The sequence below is a fragment of the Onychostruthus taczanowskii genome, unplaced genomic scaffold (assembly GCF_017590055.1).
Source record: "Onychostruthus taczanowskii isolate IOZ18803 unplaced genomic scaffold, ASM1759005v1 scaffold168, whole genome shotgun sequence".
NCBI classification, from domain to species: domain Eukaryota; kingdom Metazoa; phylum Chordata; class Aves; order Passeriformes; family Passeridae; genus Onychostruthus; species Onychostruthus taczanowskii.
Genome location: NW_024498884.1, coordinates 428719 through 445131, shown reverse-complemented (window position 1 = coordinate 445131; position 16413 = coordinate 428719). Strand labels below are relative to the sequence as shown.

At 36.0% G+C, this 16413-nt stretch overlaps 1 protein-coding gene and 1 long non-coding RNA gene across 2 annotated transcripts; one reads left to right on the top strand and one right to left on the bottom strand.

The window, feature by feature from the left end:
* Positions 1-247: 247 nt before the first annotated feature.
* LOC121333365 (dnaJ homolog subfamily C member 15-like) lies at positions 248-589 on the bottom strand. The gene is given in 1 exon segment (XM_041399638.1): positions 248-589. A coding segment is annotated over 1 exon segment (342 nt).
* Positions 590-4124: 3535 nt separating this feature from the next.
* Positions 4125-16394, top strand: LOC121333369. Its single transcript, XR_005952278.1, has 3 exons — positions 4125-4176; positions 4582-4765; positions 16348-16394. It is a non-coding gene; the product is annotated as an uncharacterized LOC121333369 (long non-coding RNA).
* The last annotated feature ends 19 nt before the right edge of the window (positions 16395-16413 follow it).

The window sequence follows — 16413 nt, the reverse complement described above, 5'->3', positions numbered from 1 at the left end:
TTTTGCCTCTTTGATAAACCAAAAATGTTATCTCTCATTTCTTCAGGGACAAGACAGTGCAATCTCTGTTTTGTGGAGGAAAAAAAAAAGAAAAAAATTATCAAATGCAAGGGTAATGTTCTAAGAGATGCATAATAAAGATAAAGTTGTGGAAAGAATGTATTGTGCTAGGGACTGTACAGAAGAAAATAAGAAAGATGCTGCATTATGTATCAGCTGAATCTCCTATGAGCCAAAGCTCTGGATTTCACTGGATTTTATCACTGAATTCCAACAGTGATAAATCTTTTGCTTCATTTACTTTTGCTGTTAAGTAAGGTGATCTTCCTTTATAAAGATGATTCATAATCATTTTTCTGTGGCATGTTTTGATTTTGGACTTGACAGTACATGGACTTATACTTAAAATAAGACTAACTTCTGATCCAGTCATTTTCTGTTCCAATCCTCCTTTATAGTATAATGAAAGACTAGAGGTCAAAATCCACTTTACTGTCTCTGTAAATACCTGCTCCAATGTTTTCCAAAGGTGCAAAGCATAATGACCTGCAAATGCTCAAGTTGCAAACCCAAGTCCAGCTGCTGTCATAGGTCTGGCCAGCTGTTAGTCCAGCCTGGCTGGGCCCCAGATGGCTCCCAGAGGGACATGGGTGCACTTGGCACTGTGTAGGCTCTCAGAGGCTGTGACTCCTTCCATGATGAAAGGGAGAAGGGAATATGTAGTTGATGTGTTACCAACTTTCAGAATTATTTCAATCAGCACACTCAGCACCCCACTCCTCCAAATTTGTAGATCTTGTCAAAGCAGCTTGAGTTTTCTCAGTTCTCTTCTACTTGTATTTTCTCCTTCTGCCTTGTGCACGTACTTGAGACATCCCTTAGGACTTGTGAAATGTAATCTATTTATTTATTTCTAAAGAAATATGTTTGGGTGATATTTTTGGGGTTTTTTTTTTGGGGGGAGTTTTTTTTTTTGTTTTGTTTTGATTGGGTTGGTTTGGGGATATTTTAGTTGTGGATGCTGGGTTTCAGTTTTACTGATGAAAATGTCATTATCAAGAATTTTTATTTGCTTTGCTTTGGTCATTAGAGGTATTTTTTAGCAGTTTCTACTCTTGGGAGAAAATACTGATACTGTTGAACAGATTATGTGGGACTATGAACACGACCACATTTTCACTTCCTAGATCAGTCTCTTCTCTTTACTCTCTCATAGGACAAAACTTGGTAATTAGATGCTGTATTCACAAACCTTGTTTCAGGAAGGAGTTCAAAGTAAACTCAAAATTCTATTTGGATCTTTTAAAAAAAGTTCCCTGACCCCTCACATAAAACCATATAGACTACTAAGAGCTAAGAGGAAATTTTCTCTCATGTATTAACATGAAAAAAATACAAAGAAAATACCAAGATATTGCTATTTTATAAGTATTAGTCTTTTATATCTATATATATTGGTCTTTTATATCAATTGGTCTTTTATATCAAGTCTTGGTATTTTATATCAATACCAATATCATGGTATTGATATAAGTTTCTGGCATAAAAAACCCTAACAAGAATCCTACAAGTAGTAGTATACATCTTATTCTCAAGTGATTTTTAAAAGGGGTTGTAGGTAATATAATAATTCAAAATTATCTCTTAGTGTAAAAATTAAAACCAGCCAAAAATATTACAAAACAATTTTGCAAACTCTAAAAACTAGTCAAGAAAGCATTATAAGAAATTAAATGCAGATAAATACACAAAGTGATGAACGAGGTCAATCCTCAGTTTAGATACAGAGTGATGACTGTAACATCTCAGAGATATTCTAGGCATAAAAGAGGCATTAGAAATTTTTACAAAATAATAGCTATGAGAACATATATACAGCTAAATTCCAATGTATTACTGTATAAAGTTTCAGCCTAACTAACTCTTGAATACTGTTCACAGTTCAGAGACATGATACACAAGTAAGCAGCAGAACAGCTCATCTCCTTTTATTATAGTCTGAAAATAATCAATTTATACAACAAAAATTCACCACAGACTATGAACACAAAAGCTATAATTAGTAAAAAACTTTTTCAGCACTTAAGCTAGTAGGTTGTAGTGGTTTGTATCCAGACAACATTTTTTTCCTTCTCAAAGGTTAATGTCTGCTGAAAACAGCCAGTATCTTGTGCTGAAGCCCAGAACCATTCCCAAACATGTTCTGGGAATTCATTCATTGACACAAATTATATTATGTTATGCCTATGGGCATCTTTTGTCTTCAATCATCAGAATAAGTTCTCAGACTTGTACCCTAGCCATGTGCAGTTGACTAGCAAAAAAAAGTAAGTAGGCATCTGTTACAGGCTTTTGACACAGATGGGATATGCATGTAAATAAGTCATTGCTCCAAAACAGTCTGATTATTTTACTTTTAAAAGTTTTCAGTGGTGCTGAAAAGAAGAATCTTCTTTGGGGTCTATACTGACCTTATTACCATTTCTGAGAGAAGATTAGAAGCACGGGCTGCATCAAAAGCAGTGTGACCAAGAAGTTCGAGGGAGGTGATTCTCCCTCACTTGCTCTCATGAGACCCCAGGTACAGTTCTCCACCCAGGTCTGGGGTTCTCAGAACAGGAAAGGCTGATTGACCTGTTTGAGATGGTTCAGAGGAGAGCCAAAAAATATTAGAGGAGTGGAATGTCTTTCTTATGAGGAAAGACTGAGAGAACTGTGGCTGTTCAGTCTGGAGAAGTGAAGGCACGAGGGAGACCCCCTTGCAGCCTTTCAGTACTTGATGGGGTTTATAAAGAAAAATGGCCACAGACATTTTAGTAGAGCCTACTATGCTAGTACAAAGGTCAATGATTTTTTAAATGAAAAGGAAATATATTCAGACTAATTACAAGTGTGAGGAGCCGTTTTAGTCTTGTTATGCCTCAACAAAGATGGTCAGAGGCATGTGGGGAAGGGGTTGCACATGCGCCATGTCCAGGAGTCAGCCAGGAGAAGATGAAGGAAAGCCTTGTCTTTGGGGGGACTTCATCTGGCAAGCAGTTCATGTCCTGTATGGGACAGGCAGTCAGCAGGGGAACACTGAAGGCATTGTACCCCAGAGACTCTTCCCATTCAGATGGCAAAAGGTCTCTGCCAATATCTGGGATATCGGACTGGGCCAATGGTCTCCTGTCAGCAGCCAGACTTTGGGAAGAGCCAGGAGCAGAAAAAGTAGCTGCATCATACCCCTTGGGGAGTTCTTTGGGGTTGTTCCTTTCGACTCTTCTGAGGCTCTTCAAATTTGCTTTTAGAATTCTGCCTTTTGGGTCTCCTGCCCTCACTGGCTCTTGCTCACCCTCACATCTGTCCTGCCTCTCTGTGTCCCAGAGCAGCACCTGGCCTGCTTCGTCTCTGTGTCCCTGCCTGAGCCACTTGCATCCACCCCATCTGTCTCTGAGTCTGCCCACTACTGTGATCCTCATCGTGACCCTGTCCAGGCTCCTGCCCTCCTGCCCACTCCCCTTCCCCTCTCACATCCGGCCACTGCAGGAGCTGTGCCCAGGTTGGCTGTGTGCACAGTCCTACCTCAGGACATCAAGGCCACTCCCCAGTCTCTAGACAGTGACAACACTCTCTTTTCGCTCTGTCTTCTCTGTCCCTCTCTCTCCCATTTTTCTTCTTCTTGCTCTATGTTCTCTAGCCCTCTTTAATTAAATAAATCATTTTTATTTTGCTCTTTCGTTACCAAGAAATGCTTCTCAAATGTAATGTTTGCCTTGTTTGGCTTAATTTAGTTCCTGACCATCCATCATTCAGTTCCGCACATTGGAACGTGACAACAAGGAAAAAAAATTATGATGGTGGTGTTGAAACTCTGAACAGAGCTGCCCAGAAAGGCAGTAGATATGCCTGTAAACATTAAAAGTCAGATTGGATGGGTATCTGAACATCTTGATGTAGTTGAAGATGTCCCTGCTTATAGCAGAGTGGCGGACTAGATGACATTTAAAGGTCCCTTGCAACACAAACTATTCTGATTCTATGACTCCTTCTTTAGGAATTTATAGTTCTGATGTACTTCTATATATGTCTTGGGTCATGCCAACAAGCCACTGATGCCTTCTTAGAAGACACATTGCTGTAAAGGAAATGTCATCTCTGTAAGGAGACACAGATGAGAAGGACATGATGTAATCTGTAAGCTAACTGCATGCCTGCAAACAGATTTTTCTCCTAGAGTTTAGTTTCACAGTTTAAGGATAGACTGTCTGCAGTGATCTTTTGATTTTTTTTTTTCCCTTTAATTGCATGTTTACTCAGGATACAAATTCTCCTCTCATAAAAACAGAGGAGCTGATGCACTGAATGACCCTTCAAATAATACTAGATACATTGTCTCTGTACCACAGATAACTTCAATGCTTTTTCTGAGCATCTGCTTCACCACATGAAAGATCTAGCAATATCTCTTTCAGAAAATATAGTAACATCGTGATTTATCTTACTCATTCCTTCCCTTCCAGTTCTCCAAGAACACAGGCTAAAATTGTGGTTTGCTACTGCCAAAAATAAATAAAACAAAACACCTCCCTTTTCTTTCAGATGCTCTCAAATTGCCTTGATGGAGGCATCAGGGTGGATATCAAAGGCAGAACATTTTACAAAATTATCTTACCAAAGATGAAAAATCTTACAACTGCTTTATTAATGAATTCTCAAGACCATAAGTTTAAAAACTAGAACAGCAGCAAGAAGACACTACCTTGAAAAAGAAGACTGAGCAAAGGTAAGACCTGATTATCACTAGTGTTTATGATCAAAATATGCTAAATATTTTTGTTGAATTTTAATAGACTAAATTTTAAGAGATTGAAGTCTCTGCTTTTGTGAATAATTTATTTGAGAAGTTGTCAGTCTGCTTAGCAAAAATGTTTTTCTCTTTATAAACTCAGAAAAAAACCCATTTTTAGAAGTCTTCTGTGTTAATTCAGAGGACTTTTATGATTGTAGGAAAACCAGATTATTGGTAAGGTAGGATCATACAGGGAGAAATTTTCAAGGTTTTTATTGAAATATTAGTCTTTGTCACAAGACTCAGAAATATAAAAAAAATCTATAAGTGGCAATTAAGAAATAAAGAAGGAAAGAAATATTAAGCCAAAAGTTTCCATAAAAATGACCTCTAAGCCTTCAAGAAATAGATTAAAAGAATCTGTGATTCAGAAAATTTAACAAAATACATTCTTATTTTTAAATTTCAGGGAGTTAAGTATGGAAATAAGAAAAATTAATTTAGTTCTTACATGAAGAAATCATGGTATTTCCCTACACTGTACTTCTTGGTGCACCTAATTTTATGTAGCTGGTTCAAAGTCTTACACCTGACATATGTAGAAAAGGTAGTGAAGCTGTAGATGTTCCATGTTTATTGTTAGTTTTTCAATTAGATTTTCCCACTGGCTTTTAGCTTTTCAAATTGTAATTAATATGGGAATTGATTCCAAATTAGTTAATCTGTTTATGTTCTTTTCTCAGACTGAGTAAAATAATTTTTGGTCTCAACTTCCATTGCATTTAAGCATTCATCTGTAGAAAATGTCTTGAACCATAGTAGAAAACTAAAAACACACACCTTCCTTCAGGTCCAGTAACATCTCTACACCTCTACACTCTGTTATTTCTCCTTTTTTTTTTTCTGTGAGTTTTAGAGGCAAACATGCATAGCTCACACCAAAAGATTTGAATGTTCTAAGCTAGCAAAAGAAGAGCAAAAAAATAACTCTTGAGCTCCTGAAGATCTCAAAAAGAAGACCCACTGCTTTCTCATCAGTATTTTTACTTAACACCTTTTTAGTTGGAATATCTAAGCTTACTGCAAGTTTCATATACTTTTACTCAACAGCAAAGCTAGCACAATTCTAAACCAAGCCATCCACTTCCAATACTGTAACACATCTTCCTTTAATTTTATCTATTCCTCTCTTTGAGGCTGAGTTGCTAAACAGGTAATTGATGTGAACAAAGTAAAAAATGCTCTTGGGAAAAGAAAGGATTGATTTAGAGGCTTGCTGCTCCTTTGTTCCTGAAGTGCTGATGCCTCTGTACTGCCCTTCCCCCTGTAAGGTTCTTTATATGAGCCCCCTTAAATAACAGTGCTGCTTGTCCTACTAAAAGAAACTAATACACTACCTGATGTAACAGACAGTGACTGTGTTAGGTAAGGGAAAAAAAAGGGAGAGCATAAATTTTTGTCAGCCTGAAAAGCAACAAGCTGATTCAGCTGTATGATACACCAAAAGAAGAGCATCAGTAGGAGTTTAGGTGCATCAGTTTGGGCATACCAGTTTACATTTCCATATTGTGATCTAGAATAGCAAGCACAAACCTTGTGTTTGCTATTCTTAACAAAATTCTTGCTATGTCTAGACCTTTCCCTTTAGTATTAAGACCTCCTTACCAAGACCCTGTATGTCAAGGACTAAATAGCAGAGTGATCTCCTCAAGACAGCTACCTTTGTATTCTAAAGCAGTCTTTTGCACACACTGTTAATCTGCTTTTAAATATCCTCTAGGAGACAAAATATGGTTATGGTTACAAAACAATGCGGTTGGAAAAATGGAATTTTAGACATTTATCCTTTTTTTTCACAATCTGTTGATATGCTTGGACAGAAAGCTTGTGCACTACTCACAGGCAGCTTTCTTCAGTCAGTGAAAATTTTTCAAGATAATCAATGGACAGAATTCAAATGTCCAGATGCAATTCCTGCAGCACCTTCTGGACATCAGAATGCATTTAAGCTTCCTCTTTCCCAAGACAATTCTTATTTTATACAAAATGCCTTTTTTTTTTTTTTTTTGGTATTTCTTTCAACTTTTCACTGTAGTTCTCTGAATTTTTAGGGATTAAAAGTTGAAATATGTTTCAAACTCATTTGAAGTTGATAAAGTAGCCTTGCAATATTTGCTTAAGTTAGAAAGACAGTCTGACAAAAATGAACAGTTTAAAGTGACTAACCAACTGAAATTTCAATGACAAGAAACCACTTGGATAATCAACAGAAGTTCATAGTTAGTCTGATGCAGGGTTGATGTGTTTTCTTCCTGTTGATTTTTTTTTTTTTTTACTATTAGTGTTAGTTAAAGGCAATAATTTCACTGTGCTTTGACATCAATGGTGTTGAGAAGACATCTAGATGTTCACAAGAATTGAAGGAAACTGACATTTCTATATTGTTACCTGTGAATCATCTAGGATACTACTAAGATGATGTGTCTGCACACAAAAAAAGTGTCCATGACTAAAAAATGGGGGAGTATACTTGCATGTAGTGCAATCTATTTGTGCCTGTATTACTTAACTGAATTCTGCCACAAAACTCTTCAGACTATTGATTTAGCTTTAAGTCCATGTTCAGAAAACACTCTCCAAAATAAAATGCAAAAGTATGTCCCATTTGTGGCAAGAGTCAATTGTCTTGAATTATTCTAAATTTTTCTTTAAAAAACAGAGCTCAAAAATCAGGAGAAATACAAACGTTAAAATCAAATATATAGTATCTTACTTTCTTTTCAAGTGTTCACTTGAATTTAAGTCTTAAACGTTTATAGTATGCACTGCACTTTACTGTTTTTATGATCATAGTTATGACCTAGAAAATTATATTATTATATTGCATTATATTAAGCACTGTGGTTTTGTCAAAAAAAGGAATTTCCATTCCTGTTGTTTGAAGTGGGAAACAGTCAAAAAGATCTTCAAAACCTGCTTCCAAAATGAATGCCACAAATAAAAAGTATGAATCAATGAGGAAAGAAAAGATGAGGAAAGGAGGAGCAACTAATTTAAAGGCCACCAGTATTCTTTTCGATTTTAATCAACATCATGACAAGAACTTCAGATGCTACAAATATGAAAAAAGCAAATACTTTAATGCTGCAAAGATTATCACTTAAAAATCCACACCTGATATTAATTACTCAAGATTTGAAATATTTAGATGGTTTAGAGGATCATTATATGAAAAAGTGAAGTTTATCTAGTTTATATTCAATATGGACATTAATGATTTTCATTTATTTAAATATGATTTGTGTCTAATTTGCTGATCAATAAATCCTACATAAATGTGTGCAAAACAGAAGTTTAAATCTGTATACACAGTTTATATAACATTTTGTTTCTTCCTTTGGCTTGCTAATACTTAAGATGGTAGAAACACCACAATTCTTTTATTCAATTCACATTATTCACTTCAGGAAAACTTACCATTGCAAAACATGGAAAAACTTTACCTCTGTTGAATTTAAAAGACTACAGGTTAAGTTCAATCCATTATACATAGGGCTATAAACAAAGATTTTGACTACCATGTACTTGAGAAAAGAGTATGTTTTTTATTTTGACAGAAATTGCAGTTGTCGGAAAAGATACTATTCACAAAAATTTTCTAAAATGTATTTCCTCTAATTAATGAACTTGTTGGATAGGGACCAAAGCAGTAAGACTTGCATATTCATAAGCAAGAAGGCAGACAAACACACCTACCAGAGTAGTGAAGAATGCTCCCCAACCATTTCCAAAGGGAAGGAACCTAAGTCCAGCTATCCAGCTACCTTAAGTGCATGTATAACAGTAATGTGGGTAACAAACAGGAAGAATGGCAGCTTCATACTAAACCCATGAGTTATGAACACCAGAGGAATCATAGAAACTTGTTAGGAAAGCTCACAACTGGAAAGCTCAAACTCTTTCAGTGGAATAGGAAAGAAATCGGAGGTGGATTTGCCATTTACGTAAAAGGGGGAAGGTAAAGGTTCATTACTAAACAGGGATTGAAACTTCACTAATACTGCTGAAAAGAGAGAGATGTTCAGTATCCTCTTTGCCTCTGTCTTTGCCAGTGCCATTGGACCCTAGATCACATAAACAAGAGGCTGTGGTGCATACATTGACACACTGGTGCTGTAAGATGGACTGAGCTGTGATCTCTTGCAAGGACACAACCCACATACATTTATGGACTCAGAATCTACCACAAGGTGTCAAATAAAAGAAGTGACTGGCACTGTTTCAAGGCCACTGCCTATGACATTTGATAAGCTGTGAAAATCAAGGGATGACACTCATTACTGGAAGAAGGCAAATGTCATGCCTACATACAAAAAGGACTCAAGGACCAGGAAATTACTGGCTTACTTCAATATCTGGCAAAGTAATGAAACAATTCTTCTTATAAATTATTAGAAAACAAATAAAGAGTCAATGGGGGAAAGCCAGCATGGGTTTAACAAAATCAAGTCATGACAGACTAACCTGATCACTTAACTTAGGGAGAGCAGTGGAGGTTTCTTACAAGGACTTCAGCAAGGCATGAACCAAAACACTGTTTCCCTTGCCTCCTACTGGAAAAAATTGTAAGACACAGATTGGTTGGATAGATGTGAAATGGATAGGAAACAAGCTAACAGGCTGCAGTCAGAGCATGCTGTTCAAAAGCTTTTAATCAGATGGGAAGCCTGCCCAAAGGTGGCTCTCAGGATTTGACAGAGGGCCCTATGACCATTCAGTGTTTTCACATTTCACCTTGACAATGAGATAGAAAGCACTTTTGTCAAGTTTCTGATGACCTGAAACTGGGTGGTTAGATGGACAAGTGGCTCAGCAAGATGGAGAGTGCCATCTTGGGGGAGGGCCTTCTCAACCATTTTGTTTTATTTTGTTCCTGGGGAGTCCATGAGAATTCAGCACCTTTTTATCAAGTGATAATTAGTGTAATATTTACCTGTTGCTGTTTCATTTCTTAGTAAAGCTTTTTTTCTTTTTCTCACTTATATATTTTCACATTCATCTCTTATTTGTGAAAGGGGAATGGTTAAAACTAAATGGGAGGTAATTTATTTTCAAGTGTCTGCCTGTTAAATTGCCTCAAACCAAGACAGAAGGGTAGGAATGGGAAGACTCAGTTTAATTGGATAGAAAAAAATTGGTAATAATTACATAAAATAACTAAAATATACAAAACCTTGGATGCACAATGCACTTGTTGACCACTCATTGACAGAAGTCCAGCCAGTTCCCCTCCATTTTTATATTAAGTATGTTCTACGGCAGGGAGTATCTCTGTGGCCAATGCAGGTCAGCTGTCGTGTCTGTGTCCCCTTCCAGCTTCTTGTGGGCCTTCAGCCTTCTCACTAGTAGGACATGAGAAGCTGAAGAGTCCTTGACTTACACGGGGTAAGCCATACTTAACAATAACCAAAATATCTGTGTGCCATCATCATTATTCTCATACTAAATCAGTAATAACATCACAATAACAGGAAGAAAAGCTCTATCCTAGCAAAGATCAGAACAATCAGGGAAAATACTTTCTAGAGGGAGAGTGGCTGGGAGAGTGAAATATCAAGAAGAGAATGAAATTTAAGGAAGAAAAGTGCGAGGTTCCACACCTGGGATGACAAAGGTGTGTGTCTGGGCAGCAGCCCTGCTGAAAGGGTTCAGATGGACAAGTCAGTGTAGCACTGCAGCAATGAAGGTAAACACATCTGCAAGTGTATAATAGCACAGAGAGAGAAGTGATAATCCCAAAATACTCAGTGCCTGTCATGCTGCACCTGGAGTAGTGTCCAGTTTCTGGTCCCAACAATCAAACAAAGATGCAGACAGCCTGGAGACAGACCAAGGGGAGTGACAAAGATGACCAAGTGGCTGGAGAGACAGCTCTTGGGGAAAGACTATTGGAATGAAGCTTTTGTCCCTGAAGGCCCTGGGGGGATCACTCCAAGTGTTCCAGTATCTGAAGGGTGTCTACAAAAAGGATGGAGGCTTTCTTTTCCAGAGGGGACAAATGGAAAATACAAGTGGAAAAGTTTATAAGTTACACCTTAACGTAAGAAAGAAATTTTTTACAGTGAGAACCACCAATAACTGGAACGTCATCTCCAAGTATATGGTTAATTGCCATCCCTGCACATTTTCAAAATGTAGTTGAAGTGTGCAAGATAATTTCATCTAGGCTCCCTTTCCCACAATAGGCTGAATGTCTTTTGCAGTCCTTTCCAAACTGGGTTGCTCCATGGCTTAAAAGTTCTATGACATATTTGACACAAGACGCCACATCCTTAATATGGATATATTTCATAAACATGACATAAGATTCTGGACTCATACTCTTAGACTTCACTGCTGTCAGGACGCTGTGCCATTCATAAATCATCGAGGAAAACAGATTGTTCATATTTTCTTGCCAGAATTTTTGTAATTGATGAGTGCATGTCTTGTCTAACCCCAGAATAAGGGAGTATAAATGAAAGGGGGAAAAAAGCAAGAGAAGTATTTTTTTAGTCAGAATAAGGACACAGAGTTAGGTATCCCACTTTAAGGCAAATGTACTGTTTGTTGTGCACAAGACAACGCTGAAGCACCAAGAGACAGCAGTCAACAGTTTCCCACATATTTTATTAAAAATTACATAGCATTGGATTACTAAAGTTATTAGTAAGGGACACATTGCCTTTCAGAAATTATTTTATTCCTACCAATTAAGTAATAGAGTGGTTATTTAGATGCTGTCACTTATAGACTGGTAAAATTAGTGTGATTCAGAAACAGCAACAAAAGATTCCCAGATAAAGCCCCAAAGAAGGATGTTGTGACCAAAACACCTGATCATTTCCAGTAGAGAACTTGCTAATGGAAATTTTAATGGTGCATGCAGTGATAGAGGAACTTCCAACAGCAGACAGTAGCACAGCAGGGGTGTAAAAGCTTAGTTATTTGGAATTTGTGTATCACAGATGGAATAGTGAAATTTTTGTGTTCCATCTTAGTCCAAAGAAGCCATTTTCCATTTTACTTTCCTGTTCCGATTTAAGCAAGTGTGAACTATCCACACATTTGCATTGATGAGTTTCTTCTGTTCCACAAAATTTCTGCGCATACCAAGCTAGTAAATGGACTCCCTAGGAGTACTACAGACAGCTTGAAAATCTGCCTTGGTCCCTCTACAGTAACATCAGAACAATAAAAAATATTAATGTTCCTTTATGCTTATTAAAAAAAAAAATAGAATTTGAATAACAAATTACAGGAGGAATAAATCTTTCTTGAAAATTCTTCAATTTTATAGCAACTCTGGTAAGAAAGCAAATCAGCACACAGAAGTAGCTCACAATATATTTTCCCCACAAACATAACTGTTTGTGGGAGAAAGACTGGTAAAGATGAGAAGATACATATTTTTAATTTCATAAATAAAATTATTCATAGAATTGCTACACTATTTAAATCCAGATTGATTAGTGGTACCTATATATGTAGTTTTTGCTTTAGTTTTGAGAGGACTTCATGCTCTTTTTAATTCAGAAAAGATATTTTATAATTTCAGCCTATGTGAAGACTATAGATTGTGCTAGGTATAAAACAGCAGCAACAACAAATCCAGATAATAAAATGTTTTATTTGGAAGCAAAATTACAAAATTCATATTGGAATGGGGGAACTTGAATTCTTTTCCTTAAAGAGGTTTTACCAGATATATTTCTATGTCAAGAGGAAAGAAAGGCAAAAAAATTCAGATTCTGCATTCTGGTATCTCAAAGCATACATTTATAAGGTTAGGTGCATTAAACAAAAAGTCACTTGTCATCTGCTCTCCTTCAGAGTTTTGCTGGCAAAGGTTCCAAGGAAACAGTACGGTCGGAAGTTTTCACAGGTGAATCCATCCTTCTGTATTTATTTGGTCATTAGGGAATGCATGCACATGCAGGAAGCGATATGAATGTAATTTTTTTCCAACATGTACATGTCACACGGATTGATTTGACTAAGAAATTAATAATATGAAAATTTATTGTTGGGCTGCTTCCAGAAGCCTAATATTTAAAGCAGTGTCTGCCTTTACAAAAGCTTTTATTCTTCATTCCCAGTTGAGGTTCTGATTTTCACAGAAAGATTTCAACTGTATATCTAAGCAGAAGAAATAATTTGGTGAAGCTAGAAAATTTTCTCTTATTATCCAGTAGCTCAGAGCAGCTGTATGCAAAAGAAGACTATGTAACAACCAAGAATGTGACATCAGTGTAAAATAAATTTCAAGTTATTATGATTTAATCATCCACTGCAAATATAAAAAACAAGTACCAAAACAGCATGTAAGTAATGCCCCTATATGCTTGTTTCATCTGTTTCATTTCATTGTAATTTCATACATAATTAAAATGAAATAGAATTTAAAATTGCATACTGGGCTGAGGTACACATTCAATGATCCTTTGTCAACATCAATGATTAGTTTTTATGTATTCAAAATTTTAATGTTGCATTGTTGTATATGTAATGGATAAAATGGACTTCAAGGCAAGCATTCCAGTCCCACAGCCTAGGCAGCAGCAATGAAATATCTACTGAATAAAACAAATCCAAGGTTGAACAATTCAGCCACATGGCAGAAATGGCAATGAATCAACTAGAGACTGTAATGAGTAGCACCGAAGATGATGAAAATAAAAAAATGACCCCGCCCATTCTTTTCTTTCTTCAAAAACATGGGCAGCACAGTACAAATGTGTTTACAAGTCAGTATCCCGGCACTTGTCAAGATGGTGGTATTAACATTGTGACCCACTCTCTGGTTTTGCAGCAGCAGGAGACCAAAAATATTTCTTCTTCTTCTGAAAACCAAGATGATGACAATTATGATGACAATGTTTGCAATTTTTTAGAGTAGAAGGATCTCAAAATCTTGCTCTTGCTCAATATGGGCAAGGATGCTTCTCCAAATGTTGCCATCAATACAGTATGTCTCACTATCATCTCAAAATGCACATTCGAGACTATTGCATAGAATCAGGACAGCAGGTTGTGAGAAAAATCCAGAACAGTGCCATAGACATGCTTTTACCTTCTGCCTTCCACTTTGCAGCCTAATGTTGAGTCTCACCAGGCCCCCACTGGGTTGGGTCAGATTGATGACAGAAGAGAATGTCATATTGTCACATTTAGGGAAGACCAGATGCAGTGCAGTGACTTTCCATCACTTCAGCTGGTGATTTAAACCTAGTAAGAACAACAGGTCTTTCTGACTGTGTTGTATTTGCAGTCCACTTTTCCAAGACAGTGCTGTACAGAGATTTTGAGTGAAAGTCAGAGAGTTCAACTCATCCTTGTGTGACTGCCTAGGTCGCATTACTGACTTGGTTATGGGAAAGCAAAATAATTAGACAGTAAAATAGAAATAAGGGAGTAGTGAGGTTAGTTATGAGATGCAACAACTCTTCTTGTTAGTTCAGCATTTGTTATACAGAAATTACTCTTAATATATTTATTTTACCATAGCACATTCACAGCTTTTTGTCTGTTTTTGCATTTTTGTAATCAAACACCATGCAGGTTATCTCAGGAGGTTTTTTACCTTCTCCTGAGAGTAGGAACTTAATTATGTAAAGCTAGAAACAACCTTTTTTCAAAGAATAGTTTTCATGTTTTCTTTAAGTTGTGGTCTTATCTTCATCAGTTTTTATGATATAAAGGGTATGCATTTGCATAAAAGTAGGAAATTCTCATCAGCACAGCTGGAAGACTGAGAAAAGGTATCAAGAAAAATAATGAAGGCAGCTAAAGGAAAAGGAATGAAATGGTCCTAATTTTTTAAGATTAGTTGCAATAATACAAGCGAACAATTCAAAATCATATATTTTATATTTCTTTCAAAATTGAAAAGTACACTTCACCCTCAAACACTCATTAAGGAATGAATAAACTGTGCTGACAGTAGTGTGATATGACTTAGAACTGAACAAACTTGTAGATGTTACGAGAAAGAAGAAAAGGAAAAAAAGGAAAAATGGAAAAGGGAAAGGAGAGGGGGAAGAGGGAAAAAGGGGAAAAGAGAAAAAGGAAGAGAAAAGGGAAAAGGGAACAAAGGAAATGGAGGGAAAAAGGAGTGCTGCTTTTCTTATTGGCCTGATTTGTTCCTCAGCTTGGCACTCTAAATAACCTCTATTTAAAGGCAAAAAATAAACAAAACCCAACAAAACTAAGCCAAATATGTAAACCCTTTCAGGAATTATGTTCAGTAGAAGACAGATTAAAAAGACACATACTGTAGATTTTAATATAATTTTTTCCAAAATAAAGCTTCAGCTTGTGTTTTGGGAATCACAACCATGGCAAATTAAAATCCTTAATGTTGATATAGAATTTGCAGTACAAAAAGAAAAACTGATTTTGTTTCAAGGGTCTGGAATTGTTGATCAAAGACAGAAAGATGCTTTTAATTCTACCCACAATATATGGAGAAAGGGGGCATGGAGTATGCTGCTCATTTGTAATCTGAGATATTCAAGATACTTAAATACTGACCCAAAACGAAGAGGATTTCAAACATGCAAATAACTTTGTCATAGAAGAAATATAGATGATCTAAACTCAGGAGGGCAAATTAATGATTTAATTGTGTGCTAAGGACATTAATTATTGTTTATGTTGATATGTGGAAAAATATTGAAAGACAAAGCTCAGGAAGAAGGAGTGTCCAGGCTGGCAAACAAAAATATTTCCTTCCTGAAAAGTGGAACAAATGTTTCAAATCCTAAAGCACACTGGGTTATACTTGCTGGTGATTCTGAATGAAATAAGAATAGTACCTAACATTCAAACTTTTCCTAGAGTCATTTATATTTGAAGTTCAATCTTAGCGGTACATATTTAAGAGAAATTTATTTGATTCTAATGAAGTACTTCAATGCCATTTGTAAAGAGTACTTCTGATTTAGGTTAAAAATAGACTTGCAGAGAGAAAAAAAATGCTGTATCATGTCAAACATTTTTATCTCCTTTACCATTTGGTATTTTTTCTATGACAATACTACCATGAAATTCCTATCATCTACCTTTATGAAGGAGATCTCAATCAGGATATGTAAAATTTTGTCATTGTACAGTTTTAACAATGCTTATATGAAAGTGACATTCCTTTCCCCCTTTTTTTTTTTAAATTGAAAAAAAAAAACCCAATGATTCAGTTCTTACACTACACAGACTTTTCTATTATTCAACCAAATAATTAGACACACACATGCCTCTACAAAGTTTTGATTTACTTGAAGATAGAATAAAAAAATTAGTTAGACTAAAGGAGCAACAATCTTTTTCTTTCTTTTAGTCACTAGGCAAGAAAAAAAAACAGTTTAATTTCTTCATCTTATCAGAGAAAATGAACTATAATTTTCATTTCTGTACCTGCAGAATTTTAATAATCTAAGACAAATAACAGTTCTCACGTAAATCTTTAGATTCTTATTACAATTTGCCATCTTCAGAGAAAACCTTAATACAAACAGCTCTTTTTGTATTTGCAAACATAGAATACTCATATTTGGGAAAAGAAAGAGAAAAAAGAGAAAAAGAGAAAAAATAAAAGAAGAAAAGAA